Source organism: Agelaius tricolor, unplaced genomic scaffold (genome assembly GCF_023055355.1).
Source record: "Agelaius tricolor isolate 1412-34295 unplaced genomic scaffold, bAgeTri1.0.p SCAF_9, whole genome shotgun sequence".
Classification (NCBI taxonomy): Eukaryota; Metazoa; Chordata; class Aves; order Passeriformes; family Icteridae; genus Agelaius; species Agelaius tricolor.
In genome coordinates this window covers 23937248-23957695 of record NW_027269269.1, presented here as the reverse complement: position 1 = coordinate 23957695, position 20448 = coordinate 23937248, and the positions used below count along the sequence as shown (strand labels likewise).

At 44.7% G+C, this 20448-nt stretch overlaps 2 protein-coding genes across 3 annotated transcripts in view; one reads left to right on the top strand and one right to left on the bottom strand.

The window, feature by feature from the left end:
* CFAP91 (cilia and flagella associated protein 91) overlaps window positions 1-3526 on the top strand; it is a 40161-nt gene extending 36635 nt beyond the window's left edge. Inside the window, exon 18 of the mRNA XM_071433276.1 lies at window positions 1263-3526. The gene's annotated coding sequence lies outside the window, so the exon portion shown is untranslated. The remainder of the gene's footprint in view (window positions 1-1262) is intronic.
* Window positions 1748-20448, bottom strand: part of GSK3B (glycogen synthase kinase 3 beta) — a 150128-nt gene continuing 131427 nt past the window's right edge. For both annotated transcript variants that reach the window (XM_071433279.1, XM_071433280.1), the window contains 3 exons: window positions 20247-20433; window positions 14508-14606; window positions 1748-7549 (listed from right to left, as the gene is read on the bottom strand). In XM_071433279.1, the coding sequence (XP_071289380.1) occupies window positions 7482-7549; window positions 14508-14606; window positions 20247-20433 (354 nt within the window). In that variant the 3' untranslated portion in view covers window positions 1748-7481. The remainder of the gene's footprint in view (window positions 7550-14507; window positions 14607-20246; window positions 20434-20448) is intronic.

Genomic DNA, 20448 nt, shown 5'->3' with positions numbered 1-20448 from the left:
TAGCAAAGCCAGTCCTTTGCCAGGAACATCACCCTTCAAGACGAGCAAGGGACGACAGGACAGGGCCCAGCCAAGCCCTTCCCGAGCCTGGGGAGGGAAGGGAGGTTCCAGGCTGGCTGCTGAGGTTGCTGTGTACCATCTGCTGGGCTCGCCGTCTCCAAGCAACTGGACGTGGCGCCTCAGACAAACCACAGTGCTCTTCTCTCCCCTCTGTGGCTCGCTTCCCTCCTCCTCCTTCTTCTTTGTGGCTCTTCTTCTTCTTGCACAGAAAGCCACTTGGACCTTCCCACCAGCAGCCCAAAAGCTGCCACCTTCCAGATAACAAATGGTGCCAGTAGCCTTGACACTGACTTTTAATTCCAACGCAGATGGCTGGCAGCTTGCTTGATAAAGACAAAGCACATCCATGGAGCGGACTCTGGTAGTGCATTCAGCTCACTGCTGCTTTACTCTCGGATTAGCATTTTAAATCATCCCAAAGCGTTGGTGACCGACAGCTAAGTGGATTTGACCCTGGTTTGCAGATGGGTCTCAAAAAGTGTTTTCCCACAGAGTGACAGAATGATGTTCCCTGGAAGGCTGTGCAAGGACTGGCTCTTGATACTAAGGCCTTACATCTTTTAGAAGGGTGGTTGGAATATAAACACAATATGAAACTGCAACAGTCCCGCTGGCAATGCTTGCAGGGGTTACAATGGGAGGGCAAGCTGGATAAACTGGACAGCTGCAGCCTCCGTGCAGGAGAGTGAATGCAATCCTCAGGTAAGGAGACAGACAGCAGCTACCAGATGCTCTCCAGTGCCTTCACTGACACTGGGGAGAGGACTGTGGGGAACCACAGTCTGCTTTTGGTACTACAGCTTAAGGAGGGTGTTCAAAACAACTGCAGAGGAGGTAAAATTGGAAACATCACAAAGATATGAAGGAGTTGAAGATCCCCTTCCAGTCAGCTTAGCAAGAAGTTATGAGGTGCTTGAGTTCGTTCATTTGGCTCTGACATTCAGAAGTGAGACCCGAGACTGCAGCTGAGACTCCCCATGCAAAGACAATGCATAAAGAGAGCCCACAACTTGCATTCCAGGTGAGGGAAAGTCAGAAGAAGCAGGAGGTCCCAGTGCATGCCCAGCCAGAGAAGTGCCCAAGGATGACTGACCACCACCCCAAATCACCAGAGATTGTGATGAGCTCCCACCAGAGCCAAGCTTTAAATAGATAAACTCACCCAGAGAGGCGCTGTAATTTCGGCAGCCGTGTGTTTGCAGGTGCAAGTGGCCACCATCAGACTGGCTGAGGAGAGCAGTCCTGGTCTCAGCACAAGGTGGATGCATCCAGAACCCTGGTGACCTTGTGGGACAGAGTAAGTGAAGGGACCCTCTACTCACTGTGTTGCTTCTGGAGCAGCCAGGCTGGGGGTGGCTGCCTGGCCCTGTCACCCCAGTGCCCCAGAGCCTGCACAACCCAAACTCCGATCCCGCTCAGGGAGCCAGGGATTGCCGGCACCGGCTCTGAGGGGCACAGCTCCAGCACCCAGGGGGGCCCGAGCAGCTCCCACACATTTCGCAGTCAGGAGAAGACCAAGGGGATCCTGACTCAGCACTTGTGGTATGGACCCAGCAAGGGCCCCTTCCCACCCTGCTCCTGCTTGTCCTGGAGGGCCTCTGGAGTAGAGGCTCCGGCCCGGAGCCCAGCAGAAGTTTCATGGGAACACCCGCGGCTCATGGCACACAAACAAAGCAAGAGGACTCTCTTTGCAATATAAATTTGTTTTTATTGAAGCAGCAGTCACATGACCTCGCATCTAGCCTTTAGGATAGCGACAGAATGGATTCGGCCAGGTCAGCCAGCCCAAAAAAGGATTTTTATTTTTTTTTCTTTTTTCTTTTTGCGCTAATAGACATGTCATGTTTAATACATACATTATCCAGTACCGGAAACCCAACTCAGAGATAGCTATGTGCTGATTTGCTGGAGGAACGGTCCACTGGACGTGGTCTCGACAAACTTTACAGATCACCACCAAATAACATTACTAATGGGATCCAATGATTTAAAAAAAAACAACCCAAACAACCATGAGTGCAGGATTCAAAGCCAGCAGTTTACACAGGTTCTTAAGTTTGTATCTATAGGTGGACGGCAAAGGAAGATTGGTTGGTTTCAATTTGAAATATTTATGTCCCAGGGTTCCTCTCTCCATCAAATCAAACGGTATCATAGACAAGCTGGCATCTCTTTAAAAATAGCATGGAATAACACAGCTCATTTAAGAAAACATGCTCATTTCTTGAGGTTTTTCTTTATTATTACAAAGATTCACGTCCACCTATTCTCGCAGAGTGGAAAGAGGCATGAGGGTGAGGAACAAGGGTCAGAGAAGGGAGAGAGGAGGAGAGAAGAACAGGGCAATTTTTTGAAATAAAGACCACACACTTGGTATTTTTTAAATTTCATTTCCAGGCTAACCTACTTTTTATTTAATGCAAATTACAGTACCAGTTAACTATTTCCGAACCGAGTCACACAGAACAAAACGTATTTACAAGGGGAATGGGGTGGGGGAAATAATAAAACATTAAGCATACTTTCCACAAAAAAAGTTTATATTTAAAATGAAAAAAAAAATCAGTCACAGAGGCATTCAAGTAGTAATAATGTTATACAGGTTTTGCTTTTCCTTTAAATCAAGACAGATTTGCACAAGTGTATGCAATAGTTTGTATACAACCCACAGTCCTTAATATATATATATTTAGATTTCTGTTTTTAAGATGGAAGTGGTCACGCTAATTGGTGTGTACAGGCCCAAGTGATCCATCAGCAACACATTAATGAACGCAAATTTTACAGGCAAGCAAATTATATATATATAAATATATTTTATATATATATATTAAAAATAAATTGAGAAAGACCAACACAAGGAAGCTACTTTTCTCGAGCTAACCCCTTAGGTACTGTTTTCCTTTCCTGTCGTTTTGCCATTATTGCAGTGTTGCAAAACGAAGCCAACTACGACCAGAACCGGCCGAGAGCCCCGTGGAAATCAGCTGCCACCCCAGGGGTACCCGCTGGCAGTCTCCGGAAGGCAGAGCCCGGACCGAATACCCTACTGTGCTTTTCCTCATCGGCTTTTCCTTTTGCTCCGTGGTGGCTGAGGTTCCTAGTACAGGAGTACGAGTCTGACAGGCTGCTTGACTTCTGCTTTTCCAAGTACTGAAAACTGGGGGGGAATTTTAGGTTGCAAGTCGCAGGCACCTGCCATTATTTTAGGTAAAGCTTGGCTTCGAAATAAGGGGACAGAGTGTTCAGGGGTCTTCTACCAGTCAATTTTCTTTTTTCAGGTAATTTTTTTCTTTTTCCCTAGCAAGGTAGGTAAGTTTAATAGTAAAGAACACCAGTGTCTTGATGGAGCGTCCATCAGGGGAGACAGACTGCGATCCAGCCCGGCTCAGGGACCCACTACGGCAGGGCTGACGTAAAGGACACATCAAGACCACACTGGGTTAAAAAAGAAGCCCGAAAGAGTGTAAAAGAAGAGAGGGACAGCTCTGAGCAGACTGTCGCCAACAGCTTGGCATCACTGACCTTCGTGTCACCAGAAAGAAAGTGCAGCCTCTGCTTCACTGGAATGAACACGAGATGGTTCGAAATAAAACAGCAACCTTTGGTTTGGTAAAGAGTTACGTGTTTTCCCATTCAAGACAATCTTATGTGGAATACTAACAAGGTAGTAAAACACAAGCAAACTAGTTTTAGAAACAAGGCCTTCGTGCTGGGCACAAGAAATCAAGAGTCATGTTAAACTTATCTCAAGAAAACAAAAGTGACTTGGGGGAAGGATGTGGGGGGAAAACAGGGATAAGAAAGGGAACAGAAAGTCCTCCCGGCAGAAAAAACCACCGCAGCAGTCTCCTACAGCGATGCCCAAATGCCAAATGGTTCCGAGCGCAGCAGCCCTGCAGGATGTGGGGATTTCCCTCCCTGGGGGCCCTTTCCACTTGCCACTGCCCCCGGCACAGCCGCAGGGAGGGTGGGAAGGCCAAGCCTCCTGGAAGCTGCTGCTGCCCAGATGCTCCTGGGCGCAGGGTTGAAGGGAGAGACAAGCAAAATCTAAATGGGCTGCTAGGGCAAGGGTCCGAATGAAACCAGCTGCTGCTAGCGGGAGGAGGAGGGCAGGGTGGGCACCTTGGAGACTCCCAGAACAAAGCCACGGCTCCAATGAAGTGAATGACAATGGAGACTGTTTCTTTTCGTTCTGCTACCGATCAGGGTATCACCGAAACCTTACAGCACTCAAAGAGTTAGAAAGCGGGGTGGGGAGGGGGGAGCAAAGATGTGGGTTTGGGGTGGGAGACATTGTTAATAAAGAAGGAGGAGAAAAAAATAAAAGGGAAATAAAATTCAAAAAATCATGGAAGCGAAGGCACTCCAAACTATATAGATACACTATACATCGCTAGAGTTATTGTTACAATAATACAGGCCGGTACCTACTGTACAGAGTTAAAACTATATGGCTTTAAAAAGCTCGTCTACATTTTGTCTGATTATTAAACAGAATCACTGCCCTGAACGGTAACTTTTTGCTCATTAATAACAGTTCCTGGGTCCACATATTTACATACAAAACAATAAAACTCAAAATTCAAAAACAACCAAAATAATAATGTACAAGCTTGAATTTGGTGAGGAGCTTTGTTTTTTGTTGTTATTTTTCTGTGTTTTTTTTTCTTTTTTTTTTTTCTTATTTACAAAAAAAGGTTGTTCAAAGACCTGGATCTAACTTGTATAAAAGAGTGTGTGATCCTGCTATGATCCTTGAAAACAGAAATAAAACCAGAGGGGCACCCCTGACCCTCCCCCCAGCCTAACACACACACGAGACACACACAGACGCCGGCACAGCCACAAAACCAGAGAGAAACGCTCTGACTCCCCTCCGCCAGTCTTTAACAAAAAAAATGAAAAAGAAAAGCCACATGTCCTGGCACAAGCAGCATTTTTCTTCGATATATTTTTATTACTTTTTTTTTTAAAGACTCTGTAATTTACTGCCTCCAAATAACAGTGCCTGTGGCCAATGCTTCAGCAGTCTTGTCTATACAGCAGATCCATACCCTGCCACTGTCCTACTTTTTGAGTCTCCTGCATGAATTTGGATCACTGGGTCAACCAAGCCCCTTCACTTACCTTTCAGGACACTGACTAGCCGAGCGCAAGCGTTAAGACGCTCTTCAGCCCTTTCTATTAAGTTGCAGGTAGGGATTTGGAAAGCTTTGTTTCTCAACGTGGGTGTGCTTTCCTTCGCAGCCAGCCAGAATGCAAAAAAGCTTTAAAACCTTTTTTTTGTGTGTGTTCCCAACAGCAAAGTGCTGAGGGGTATAACTTGAGGGTTTATCGGTTTCACCGTAGGTGGTCACTCACCTCTTCAATCAGCTCCTGCATCCCCAAACCCACCGCATGCCAGGCAGGAGGGAGAGGGCAGAGCTTTTAACAGTTTTGGGGCTGCTAAGAGACAGTTTCCAAAAAATCCCACGTCAACAGCATAAAAGGTACAAGAAGAAACACACCGAGCTCGTGACCAAGCCCCTGCCGCCCCTGCGGCGGCCGAGCTTCCAAAGCCGCTACTGCCGATTCCCCCCGGGCCACACGAGGTTCCGCGTGTTCCCGAAAAGCAACTGCTTGCCTTAGAGATCCGCAGCTCGAGGGACGGCTCGGTAAGCACCAAAGGCGACTACAGTTTCTCTGAAGAAGGATAAGGCTGGAGCGGACACCCACCGCAAGCCTAGCACAAGATCAGGTCTCCCAAAGTCTCGATTCCGCGCCGGGGCTGCGTCCGGCCGCTCACCTGACCCTTTCGCAAGGAATATTGCTTTGACTTCAGGAAGAGAGACGTGGATGCTCGCACCGCACGCCGTCGCAGGGAGGAAACCTGGACCCTGAACTGATGGACTAGAACAAGCATTCACCTCACGCTTCAGTCAGACTGATTCGAGATCGTCGACAAAATAAAAAAAGCAGTATTGTATCTATGTATACATGTATATATTTATATAATATATATACACACACACTCATATAGAGCCAGCTTTCCTACAAGTCAGCAGGTACAAATTACCATCAAGAGCATTCGGATGTGTATTTTAATATTCTACCAAAGTAAAAACATAATGGCGACGTGGCAACACGCATCAATAAATAGAGATCAAAAAAAAGAAAGAAAAAGCAAGAGGTTAAAAAAGATGAAAATTAAATACAGATTCTACCTGTGGATTTAAAATCAGAACTATCGGAGAATGTGGCATCCTGCAAGTTAAAACTGCAGTTAAAAAAAAAAAAGTATTACAAAATAAACCAGTAGCCTGTTACAGTTCACATTATAAACCCTGGTGTCCTTTTCCTGTATGCACCTTAGGAAAGGGAAGCCTGTTCAAATCAAGAGCCAAAGAGGGGTGGGGAGAGAAAAAACCCAACCAAACACACTTTCACAGTGGCCACTTCCCAAAAAGTCCCTTAATATCCATCCACCAGCTGGGCCCCTGCCCCTGCCAAGGATTTTGTTCGTCCGCTCTTCTCTGCTGAAGCTGGGAGCCGGCCTGAGACACGGAAAGCAGGAGCTCCGGCTGGGCAGAGGGGATGCCTCGGCAGAGCCGACCGCTGCCCTTGGTGCATGTGTGTGTATTATATTATATATCACCCACTCGGGCAAGACTTTCCCACATGAAGCTGCAGATTTCCTCATCACTAGCACTGATTTTTAAAATGAAAGGCTTCCGCTAGCGGTTCAAGCCTTTGACACATGGCAAACCCTCCCCCCCCACCCCATGGCAACCTATTTTCCAACCACGTCGCCCACCCCCCGTGCCGAGCCAGGGCAGTTCTTCAGATAACCTGGGATATGGATTTGCTGACAAGAAATGCTGAGCTCTGTTGAATGACCCCTGCTAAGCTCCCGACCAAATTCAAGCTGTGCACTACATCAAAGTCCGAAACTCCACTTAAAAAGAAAATAAAAAAAGAGGGTAAAAAAAAAAAACTTCAGCAGAGAATGAGGTTTGGGATTTGTTTGTTTCGTTTTTTTCCTTCTTTCTGTTGTGGGAGGGGGATATGAGGCAAGAGTCCTGGTTCTGAAGTACACAACAGCAAACTTCCAACATGAAGAGATTGTCGAGGGGAGACATTGGTGTGTTGTATTGCTCCGCTTTCCCTCCTCCCCCCACCTAGTCCCCTGCCCCGGACACCCTGCAGAGTGAGAATACAATGAAACTGGTTTGTATTTATAGATATTTTACAAGGTTAAATAAGAACAACAATAATAATAATAAAAAATTGAACACTAAAATGAACAGGTTGGTTGGTTTGTTGTTTTGTTGGATTTTTTTTTCCTCTTTTTAATTTTCTTTCCAAATGTGACCAGTGTTGCTGAGCAAGACTCAAATTACTGGTGATTTCTCCTGTGCAGCTGGCTGCTTGGTACTGGTTCAGGTGGAGTTGGAGGCTGATGCTGTAGCTACACTATTGGTCTGAACTCGTTCTCCTGCGTTAACATCTGCAAACAACAGACGAGAAGGGGAGAGAGAGAAAAAACAACCAGCATTACCTCCAAAACAGAGACACATTGGAAACAACAGCTATGACGTTCTGCACAAGGGGAAACCCACAGCTCCCACCAAGGTGGTGTTTGGTTAGGATGACTGCCCTGACTTCAGAACATGCAGATGGAACAATGCAATCTGGGAAAAGATGGAAGATGGTCTTTAAGCAGGGCAAAAGCAACTTGGAGTGCTGAGGGCTGCAGGCTGGGCTCCAGCCAGTTCTGCAGTTTGTAACACCAGTTGTGCAGTGCAAAGTCGCTTGTGTGACATCCCATAACTGCGGGACAAGGCACACTGGCATTGCCAAAGCCAACACCAGTGTCTGTGGTCACTATGAGGTTTCACACTGGTGAATGTGAAAGTTTCACACTGTTAGTTAGTTCTTCTTATAATAAGTCTGCCTGTTAGTTGTGTGAATGAGCACAGACAAGGAATGTGCCAAGCCTGCTCTCCTGGCAGAAACAGCTGGTGTGCCAATGTGCAATTCATGCACTTGTTGCCTGAGAAAGTCTTTCAAGTCTGCTGCTGTTGCTCAACCCAAGTTGGATCTGCCACCCTCTGAACTGCTGAAGCAGATTAACATCAAGGCCTGAAGCCAGTAATGAGGTTTATGCAAGCACATGATATGTTAGAGGATTGCATCTCTGCAGTAAATGCCTCCAACACCTTCTCAAGGAGGGACAGTGCTTCACAGAGAGACAGGTCACAGGATCAAGGGCTTGTGTCAAAGCGCATTTCAAGAAAATGCAGGGTTTGCAAAGAAATACCAAGAAGAAATTAATTGTAACTGTGTTTCCATAGGCTGCATGCATCAGGTATTTCCTCTAAAAAATATATTCTTAGTATTAGAAGAATAGGTAGGAGGAAAAAATGCACCATTTCATTTGGAACCATTCTATATTAGCCAAGTCAGAAAGACTGTAAGATACTTATCTATAAGTGGGTAAACACCTAAACGTGTAAAATACAGGATGGGTAAGAGGTATTAAATGAGGTTTCCTCCAAAAGACTGTCATGCATTTCACCCAGCACTTGATTTACTAAGATAAACTGCAAAGCTATTGATACTGCAACAGGAAAGAACATCAGAAAGACTTATTATCTTGGTACAGAAGAGGGCAGACTGGGCAAACCATGTATTTGAAAAGACACATGGAAAAGGTTTCTAAGAAGAAAGAACAGATTGGGTGACCTCAGCCTGAAGGGCTGCGTGTCTAGCAGGAATACCAGACATGGCAAAACACACCAGTGGGTGCTGGGTGTGCAGTAACATTTCTCCACCACAGATGAGCTGGGCAATGCTCTGCAGTCACCTGTGAGCAAAACCCACTCCTCTTCAGCCACACTTACCTGACCACAGCCACGAACAAAGGCAAGAAACTGAAGCATGGACCGCTTTGGGTTGGAAGGGACCTTAAAGAACATCCAGTTCCAACTTCCCGGCCAAGGCCAGGGACACCTCCCACTAGAGCAGGGGCAGCCAGTTCCAGGGGCAGCCATAGCTTTTCTGAGCAACCTGTGCGAGTGCCTCACCAGTCTCACAGTAAAAAATTTCTTCCTAATCTAAACCTACCCTGTGTTTCAGTGTGAACCCATTTCCCCATGTCCTAACACTTCATGCCCTTGTAAAAATACCTTTTCTGGCTCTCTTGTAGGCCCCCTTTAGGTCCTGGAAGCTTGCTATATGGTTTTCCCAGAGCCTTCTCTTCTCTGGGCTGAACAGTCACAACTCTCTCAAGAGAGAGGTGCTCCAGGCCCTGATGATCTCATCACCTTCCTCTGGACTTGCTGCAGCAGGTTCCCATCCTTATGCTGGTGGCCAGAGAGCCAGGCACAGCCCTTCAGGTGGGTGTCACAGACTAGCGTTGAGGGGCAGAATCACCTCTCCTGACCTGCTGCCCAAGCTGCTTTTGATGCAGCCCAGGATACATCTGGCTTTCTGGGCTAGAAGCACATGTTGTCAACTCATGTCCCACCTCTCATCAACCAACACCTCCAAATCCTCCTCCTCACAGCTGCTCTCAATCCACTCCTTGCCTGGCCTGTGTTTGTGCCTGGGGTGCCCTGACCCAGGGGCAGGTCTTGGTCCTGTTGAACTCTGGGAGTTTCACACAGCCCCCCCCCCCCCTCAAGCCTCCCAAGGTCCCTCTGCATGGCATCCCTTCCCTCCAGTCTGCCAACATGCCGGCTAGAAATGGGCAGCACTTGCTGAGTCACAAATTAAGTAACATTGACAACAGTGACAAAAATAGGAAATCAAACAATCAGCAGCATCCAGAAACACAACTGACAAGTGGGAAGAGAGGGTGATGCCTATTTGAAAAGGAAATGCTGCAAGGAATGTGTGGGAAGAAAGACAAATCGTCCTGTGGGCAGAGGATGCTAGATGACTGCCCTGGGAGTTTCTGATTCCCTTTCATCTCACCCCGAATTGATTGCATCCCTTCCTTTACAAAGGAATGACCACCATGACAAAAAAAAACCCTCATGCAATTAAAGCACCAAGGCAGCATCCCGACAGTACCACTGTTACGTGGGAAGCCGGTCTTGCAGGAGAGAGACGCCCTCCTACATGGAGAATTTCCCTGAAGGAGCAATTCCCAAATCCCACATGCATGCAGACCAAAAATGACCACAGAAAACAGAAGTGACCCAGCTAGCCAGATAATAGTTTCTACACTTTAAACTCTCACTATGCCTGTTCTAGATCAATTTTCAAGTATGGATAAACTGAAGGTAATGCAACATCTGCTGGCAGTGCCTGATGCAAGCAGTCCAGCTGGAGTCTGGACTGTTGGCAGAGGATTTCTCTGTATGTCTACAAAAAGTGCTTGTATTTCATTTGCTGAAATGAAACATGTCTTTTGATCTCAATTTCCCGAAGACAGTAGAAGCTGAAATTGTTATCATTACATTGCTACTACATAGAGATAAGAAAAAAAGAGGAGAGGATGGAACTATTTCATGTAACATATGCTCCTTTTCTGTCATCACTATAACAGGGGAGTTCCTGAGAAATATATATGCCACATGTTAAAATAAATCAGGTGATGCAGGCCAAGAACATTTTCTTGGGGCTTCTTACAACAATGTATACATATATACAGAAGTCCCCCCAGGCTGAGACGGAGTGCAGAGCGAGCTCAAGGCTGCCCTGGCTCCTAGCCTGCAAGAAAATGCAGTATTTTAACATTTCAGCTCATTTGTTGACTCTGCTTCAACAGGCCATGAGGAACAAAGGGGCACTTATTCCAGCATCGCTTTGCTGAAGCACCAGAAAAAGAGCACAAATGGAGTATGAGATTCTCTGGACATTCATTTCTCATCATGAAAAATCTGTATTTGGGCCTAAGAGAAGGAAATCTAGGCCCTCAGCAATGCTGACAGAGGACAGCAAAGCCCTGCTGGGGAGCACAGCTAGGAGCTAGCATGCAGCTTTGTGGCACAGGACAGACGAGTGCCCAGCTCAAGGTCAGGGCAGCCTCTTTGTCCTGGACCCCTGCCTGACCCCTCCGCCTGTGCAGGCAAAGAAGTGTCATTAAGTGCTAGCTGCTTCCAAAAGTTCTTTCAAATAGAGGGCAAAAACTTCTCTCATCATAATAGAGAACTTCTTCCAATTCAGCTTTTCCCTCTAAGGAGTGCCTCAGCTTTCTTGGAGGGTACGTGACACTCCTTAAAAACCTCCTGAAAGGGAAAGACAGGGCTACAGTTCAGAGAGCGACAGAGACGCCAGCTCAGACTGAGAAAGCCCATTAGCACTGCTGACAGCATTAGCTGGGTGCATTTGTGATGCTGACAGGCTGTGCTGCTCATCTGCCAAGATACAAGAACAAAGCCACCACCAGCCTGGGAATCCTCACAGGACAACTGAGGAGACAAGTGGAAGGAGGAGGATAGCCTGGCTTTTATATTGTGCCTGCCTATGGATGTAGAAGTCCAGACTCTGAGCAAGCCTGGTAAAATGTGCAAGTTTTACTTCTCTTGTCATGGATTCATCCCTGTTCTGAGCTTGTAGAACTCAGAGAATTGCTTGCCCATCTTCTCCTGGTTAAGGAATTCAAGTTTTTCAAAATTCCTTCAATGTGAATACCACAAATGCACTAAATCTTATTTCATGGAGCACTGTGGTGTTTTTCAACTATGAGACACTGGCAGGTAACACCAGCTCTAATCTGTTTTGTTGCTGAAAGTTCAGTCACACCATTGCATTTGGGATTACATGGGATCAACACAGCGGGATGCCCAAGACGATGACCCCAGAATCCCTGCTGGCACAACTTCCCTGCAGATGGCAATTATGCTCTTCCCATCTTAATGCTGACTAACAGAGAGGTAGCTACTACTGCTAGCTGATCCAGAAGAAAAAGAGAGTCACACAAGCAGATATGCATTGCATTCAGCTTGGTCTGCAGGCTCCCCTCAGATGCTGTGGCTGCACAGTTATGAGAGCATCCTCTTCCTCCTCTAGCCATCCCTGGGAATACAACTGCACTGGCATTTTTCATCAATGGCCAGCATAATTCACAGAAAGCTAGTGCATCATTTCAAGCTGGGGCCAATAAATCTCATCTTTTTTTTCCCTGCACTTTGCTTTAGACATGCCACTATGTCAGAGTGCTTCTCATAAATGTTTAGGAGAATTTACTAATGCCAGAGCAGCAAGGCTACACACTCCCACTGCAAAGCCAGGTTCCATTACTAGAGCAAGTACAGCTTGGCCTCAAGAGAAGAGGAAATTGACAACAAATGTGGCTGTTTAACAGTGCTTGCCAGAGAGAGGCACACATTATGCACTAGTAATGCGAATTACAGATATATTTGCTCTTCCCTTTATTGCTTTGAGAGCTACATTTTGCTGCATCATCGTCACTCAGAAAAGCCGTTTCTGAACCTGTACTGCTTACTCACACAAACATTTTGCAGAGAAGTCTCCTGGCCTATCGGGATGCCCTGGGTTAGCTGGGAGACTTGTTCCCACACTGCTTTAGCAGTTACTGAGGAACCTAACATTTACTGCTCTGGGAGGTGCAGGGGGTAGAGAGAAAGAAGGGACTCCTTGTATGAAAATCTCTTTGTAAGCATGGCATCAGCATGCAAAGCAAAACAGATTAAAAGAACCTCAACAGGACCTAATGCTAAACATCATAACTCTGATGAAATTCCCACCACCTGCTGTGAGAAACCCATGTCAGTAAGAAATAACCAACTGTTGAAAGCCAGAGCTGTGCAATACTAAACTTAATTTCACAATTTCTTTCTAATCAGCAAGGGTATTATTTTTGGTTTTAAACCACAAATAGGAGGACATATCCCAACTCAGTGCAGTGCTTGCAAACAGAAGCTTTAAAAATGTTGACATCAATAATATCGGATGGGTTGGGGTTTTTTAGCTTTGTGCTTTTTTTTAGTACTTCCCATTTAGGACTTGGACTAATGCATTTTCTCCCTATACAAGCCCTTGAAAAGGGCTGAGTGGAAGCTGAATGAAAACAGATTTCTTAACCCCATTAATTCCTCAAGAGTTGGGTCTTGGTGGAAAGAACTCCTTAAAAGGCATGAAAGGGATATTAGGTGAAACAATATTTTTCAGAAAGGCTTAAAATAATTTTCCACGTTTGTATTTTATACTTTTAAATCACTTTTACTACTTTATCTGTTTTCTCACTTCTTGTTGAGCAACAGATGCACATAAGAGGCAAACAGAGAACATGACTATTTGCAAAATACTGCCAAGTGTATGAAACAAACAGTAAATTTGAAAATAGCAGTTTTGCTTTCTCCTAAATTCAGAGTACATAAATGTTACAAGTTGTGCCTTTAACCCACTGCTACTGCAATTTCAGAGAGAAATCTCATCTTTCAAACCTGGCTGCATCTGTCCCAGAGTATGAAAATTCTCTCTGTACAGCACTGGCTGGACCAAGTGCATCTAATATCAGGTAACTGTCCAGCACACCAACCAGCAAATGCTTTCCCGCACATTTCAAGAGCAGCTTTTGAAGCAGGCCTTCTCCTCATCAGCTATCCTCCGCTAAGGAAGTGTCCTGCACTGCAAAAGGGCTGACAGCCCTTGTGGGCTGGGGCTGATGTGCAGGCAGGACTTGCCTTTGGTTGCCCAAGCCCCGAGAAAGCCTCTGGTGTGCTGAATCAGGGCTGACTCAGAGGAAGAATGCCATGTACTGAATCACCTCTGCCACATCCTGCAGCACCTGGGAGTTTCTTTGGGAGTCTCCCAACTGGTATTACCAGGTGTTAAAACTTTCACTGGAAACAGAATACAATATGGAGTGGCTAAAGGCCAACAGTGAGCTTTTAAAAGGTTTCTGACAGAAACCAGAGAGAGCAGGAGGCAAACAAAAAATTCACTCCGTGCTGGCCAAAACCCAAAAATATCTGCCTTGTGCCTGAAGATGACACAAGCAAACTCAGTAGGAAGCAACTGCAACTACAAAGATGAGGCAGTGAGCACGCTGACTGAACTCCCTAACTAGACTTTTAGATGCCAATGCCCTCAGGGAAAAATCCTCTTCACCCACACTACACGGAGGCCACATGCTCTGAGCTAGCTGCTTCTTTTCTTTCTAGGCATCACAACTCATTCACCAACTCAGAGTTAATTTCAGGATGGCTCAGAGCACAGAAATTAGGTGCAAACCGATTGTGAGAAGGACCAACAAATTAAGCAATCAAATGCAAGTTTGAGTGGCTTGGGTTGAGATTTGGGCTGGTGACCACAGCTAGCACGCAAATGACCACCTACCAAGACCAAGGTTCAGGTGATACTAAACCAATCTCTTCCTCCCGGTTCACTTTGTGGGCTGAGGTGGCTCGTGGGCCTCGGCAGAGGGAAGGTGCCTGGGCAGCGGGAGGGAGGATGAGGAGGGAGGGAGGCAGGCAGTTGCACTTTCTCACCTGAGGCCGCTGTAGCATTTGTAGGGGTTGAAGCAGCTGCTTGGTTCCGGGCATGAGCAGGGATGAGGACCGAAGCCAGAGATGGGTTACTTGACAGTTCTGGAGGGGAGGTGGAACAAACAGTTAGCTCATCATCCACAAAGTGCTCCACATGCAGGATCAGCTCCTAGGGTTTCCCCCTGTAACGGCACCTCAGGTCAAACACGTGCCCTTACAGCCCAAGCTCACGTTACATTTTCTTCTTTGCCAACCAGCAAGAGGAAACCACAGCGATACTTAGCAAGGCAGTCTCCAGAGCAAGACTGCCAAAACTACAGATAGTGGTGCAAAGGAGTAATTTCCTAGAGAAAGACAGTGGCTTGGGAGTGAGCAAAGAACCAGCCAAGCCTGTACCTTGTCAATGGCCTGATAATGCTGTTTCCTTCTGAGCACTGGAGAAGGATCCCCTTCTTCACAAGCCCACCTGCAATCAGTCCCAGGGAGAAGGCTGATAACAGTGGTGCTGCTTTGGGCACTGGTTCAGCAAGCAAGCAGCTGCAACAGTTGCTCCAAGAGCTTCAGGGATTAGTTCTTTGGCTCACTCAAGCATCATTTTTTCTCAAGGACCCAGGAACCCAAGACCAATCTCTCACAGCAGTCTCCTTGAGCGAGGCCAAGAAGAGGTAACGTATCCTTTAAAAGGACAGGGAAAGGCAAAGGGAATTGGTCAGCTGGGCAATTTAAATGGACAACAAAATGATGCAATCTGTCTGAAGACATTAACCAGGGAAAAAATAGTCATGTCTTTTAGGCTCCAAATCTAATATAGCTTCAGTGTGTATCAGAATGAGAAATAGGCATCTTACAGCCACGACTGTGGGAGGATTAAGGGCAACACATTGCCAACAAATGACAATTTTCTGGCACCCTTTCAAGAGAATCTAGTGCCGCACAGAAGGTGGGACTGAGCCGAGACAAGACAGGTCCTGTTTGTTTCAGAAACAGGAGTGACTGGCTGTCTCCTGAGAAAGCAACATCCGGTAAAAAGGATGTGAACAGTCACCTCACGGAAGGAGACTGATGACTTTTGGAGCTCCAGGAGGTCATCTGGAGGAGAGCTGAGAGCAGGAGAACAGACAGCTTTTTACGCAAGACCTCCAGATAGCACAGGCTGTACAGAAGCCCAGCCAAATCGTGGCATAGGTTCAGTAAGGCGCTTTTGGAAAGTCTCAAATTATTTGGGCTCATTTTTAAGAGGCTATTGCTATTTTTTAATGCTAGCTTTAAACTCGGGGCCTACAGAGAGCAGCATTCCACTTGATGATTTTTTTTTCTCTGCTGTTACATTAAGTTTCATTACTGCTGGGAGGGCAAGAGGCAGAAGACTCCCCTGATTACAAGCTTCTTATTACTACACATTTTAAGATGGTATTTCAGCTCTTATGAATGCAAGCAGGTTGCTACACTACCTGCAACCTATCTACTCTATCTCTGCATTCAGGTCTAAGCAGACCTAGCCAGTCCTTTTAGAAAGCCTCAGTACTCACAGCACTTGTACAAATACAAAATCCTCAATTCATGCAGAAGTAATTCAGAATTCATATATTCATAATGTTATGAAGAATTTGTGAATTTCCATTTTAAATGGAAAAATAAACTGAAGAAACATGAATCCTTACATGTCAAAGTGGAACACCAGTTATAAACCTATACTTCAATACTACCATGGGTATTAGCTGCTTTGTGCTAGAAAATGTTGCTCCCTTAGTGTTTTTTTTCCAAATCTGCTATTACTGGGAACCTACTCTTTACACTGCTCCATTGAAAATTTCTATCACCTCTGCATTATTTTCTGCTCATCACTCAAAACAATATGGGGCTGTGATCCAAACAAAAGCAGAACTAAAACAAGGTAGCCCCATGACACTTGCTACCTTCTGGTGCTGCACAGTGCCTCGAGGTGCAGCTACAGACTGTCAGTGCTGCTGTAGCCCAAGAACCAGGTGATCAGACAGAACACCACCCTTGCAAGGGCACTTTGACCCCCTTCTCATTCCTCCTTCATCTTATGTTGTCAGAACACCTCCTTTTGTATTATGGCAATAATAATCGCTTTTTGTTGTGTTTAATGCAAGTGCAACCATTTCTCTGAAGCTACCTTAAGGAGCTTTCATGAAGAGTAGAAGACTGATCCTGTTCCCTTCTCAAACCTCACATTATCTTTCTTGATATGAAGTTTCTTCAATTCAGCATACTCTTAATGTCTTGAACTTAAGAGGAGCAGACCAATTCAGAGGAGATATAAACAAAGTGGACTCTTTTGGTTGAAGATTAATAGCAGCTTTGCTTGAGAACTTGTTTGAATTTTTGCTATAATGTATTTTTGCACCTATTCCATCTCTAAGGATGAAACATGGCAATACTGAGGAGAAAGCTTGACCTGTGATTATCTGCAGTCCACAAAATACTGAGAATGTTTGTCCTTAGTGATTTCCTCCACAGTATTTGGGCAGGGTGTTCAACTGTAGCCTGGTTATGGAAACCAAATGTGCAACTCAAGGCTGGGTTAATTACAACCAGTACAGCTGCAAGAAGCTATTGTGGCCAAGGCAACCCACACAGAAGTTTCCAATATCATGATGTGAACAGAGCAGCTATCGCAATTCATTTATGAGACCCAACTCCCATCCACATCACCTGGGAGAACATCTCTGGCTTTCTGCTGATCAAATCATACCATTTGCAGTCACTTAAGATCTCCAAGAAGGAGCAGGAATGAAAATGTCCAGTTTTACTAGAAGACCAGATCACCTTCATTCCCCAAACAGAAGAAAATGCCTGGTATTGGGAAACAGCACAGTGTTCTTTTTCAGTATTATTTTACTTGATATATCAACACTCCAAGAATTCCCTAGAAAAATTATTCTTCTACCATGTTTTTTTTTTGGTCACAACAACAACCTTTCCATTATATATACACATAAACACATACATATATATCTCTCTAAATAAAAAAAATAAATAAGGGTCACAGGGTAGGGTGCTTAAAAATATAAACAAACAAAAATCCCAAAGCACTCCCCCTACAATAAAAAAGTAATTTATCTTTGAGAACCATGATAACCACTCCTAAGTGCTGAATCACTGAAATAATTTTACAGTCTTCAGTGGCCAACATGGAGTGACATTAACTTTTGTGATGCAGCACAATTGCTGATATGTTACAAGTAGTTTAGGAAATGGCAGTCATTTCACAGACTATTTGAAAATGTGGCTTCTAAGAGAAAAAATGCTTTTTATATTGCAGATCTAAAAGCCTAACTGAATTGCAGCTCTGTGGCTGATAGAGATACTTCCTTAGCCGAAATAACTTTTTCAAAACCCAATTAGCATATAATGCTAATTTAAACAAATTAGGAGAAACTTACAGGCAAGACATTACAAATGACAATGGTCTCTTCAACAGATCTAATCTCTAAGATAAACACCCACAAGCCCCACAACCACAGCTGGCTGCCAAAGACCATGACCTTGATCTTCCATGTACCTCCTCACTGCTCTTTTTCTAGACTCTATCTGAGTAGCATCAGTGCTCAGGTCAGCAGATTTGGTATGATGTTTAATTTCTTTTTGAAAATCAGTCCAATGCCTTAATGGTCAGATTTATCTTGTCATTTCTAACAGTTTTGCCTTCAAGCCCTCTGCAGTCACCTCCTACTTCATGGGTTTCAGGCAACTGGATACAGCCAAATCAAACACTTCTAGAACTTAATATTGCCTGTTGAAAACAAATGCTATTTAAAACAAAATTGTCTTTCATTACTTTTTAAATTACCACAGATGACTTAACGCGACTCATTATCCATGTAACAATCTGTTTCCCAGTTGGGATTTCTGCTCTAGAGCAGCCAAGTTGATGGAACCTTGCACAGTAAAGACCAGAGAACAAGGACTGAACAGTAGTAACAGAAGGAGCAAAAGCTTCTTGTATATCTTGAGTTCATAGTCAGGACTGCTGTACATTTATTAACTACAAAGTTCTTCCAATCACTCTGCAAAGCAATGTACTGAAGTATTCAGTAATAACTCTGATTTGGGTTTTTTTTGAGTTTGACTGGTCACCTGTAACAAAGCTTGTTTGGAAATGTATTAATGATCAGCCTGTGTCCTGCCTTTCCCTTACAGATGGTAAAACAAGCACCCATAGATGACAGAAATTTGCTTTTTTTATCTTAAGGAAATTGCTCCATAGGAACTGTTTTCTCTTACCATTCCCAGGAATTGCTTTGTGAGGGAGGGCACATGAGCTCCGTAGGATGGCAAAAGAGGAGCTTTAAACTTGCTTGAGCATTAGGGTAGCTTATCCAGCAGCTTCTACACTATCTGAGGGGAACCAGGGACACACTCCCAATACAGATATCTGTTTTTCCCCTAAGAAAAAACATTTTGAATTGACTCACTATAGAGCTTTCCAACTCTTTTTAAAAACTTTGTTTTTGTGTAGTAGGTAAGTTCAATCTTAATGTCATCATGAAACAATTAATCAATACTTTCAAAAAGAACAGGGGTAAAGCTGTATTTAAGATAGTGAGATTGAAAGTATTTTAGTTGCTGAAGATGGCCTTAGAAGGGCAAAACAAAAGGTAATCCATGACTAAAAGGTAGCACTTGTAACATAACTACTAAATTTCTAACAACAGATGTACAAATCAGTACAGAGGACAGTGACCTGGAAGCACAAGCTATTTACTTGACCACTTTAATGTGTTTATGCTTCATAAATGCCTTTTTTTTTTTTTTAATAAAAAGGCTCCACAAGTGGAAGGAGAGAGTTGTTTCACATTTTGGCAGAAGGGCATGGCATGCACTAAAGAGTTTGAAAAATGACATTGATGCTAAATGGGCCAAAAGGTGTTTTTTAAACTTTCAACAGAAAATGCATACAGAACTATTCTTGCTCAAAGGGTGAAAGTTGGCAGCTAATCACTTAAAAAACAACAGAAAAAGTGCTCCAAAATTAATTACAAGCATATTTGTATGCCATACTTCTCACATGTTCTGTCTTGGCAGGCAAAACTATTCTGGGGGGTATCAGTTTTACATTTCTGACTTCTGTAGAAAAAAATAGATGAATGGTTTTAAAATCCGATACCAGCCTGGCTTCAAATAAGAAAGTTAGTTGTACATTTATTTTTACAGTTTCTAAATGACTGAGTCAGTGTAATGCCAGATGAACTGTACAGCATGTAAAATCTGGACAGTAAAGCATCTGTATTTATCTTGCATCCAGAATTAAAATGGGCAGCAACCTCCCTGCCAAACCTAATATGCATTACTACTTGGCTATGGTGTTTCAGGTATGAAGAAGCAGGTCCATCTCCAAATGATATTCTAACCTGCATGCTCCACTGACTGGATATTTCACACAAAGCCATCAGCCCAGCTGCAGAGTCTGAGCTATTCATATTCATACTCTGCAGACACATGCTATAAGCATGTAATCCTTCCTGATGCAATCCAGTAACGACCACCCTCAGGACCTCAGCGAAACTGAATTGGAAGAACCAAGACTCTGAAAATTCTGTAACTTCAAGACCCTTTCCTCCTCTTTTGAAAAGTACAGCTGGTTATCCGATTACTTAATAAACTTAGTACCAGTCAGAGATTTTTTACTTCCAAGGGAGTAACATCTGCACTACTACCAACATTTATCCCACCACTTCCTCCTACAGAAGGGATCCTTCAAGGCTCTCAGGCTACCTTGAGTGGTGAAATTGAAGAGTGCAGGTTTATCTCGCCCGTTGGGTAGCTTGACGTTTGGGTCCCGTAGTTCATCGAAGAACGAGTGCGCGCAGGCCTCCAGGGGAGTCAGGCGGGCCGTGGGGGTGTACTCCAGCAGGCGGCTGCACAGCGCAATCGCTTCGGGGGGAGTGCGGGGCCGGAAGACCTGCAGGGACAACGA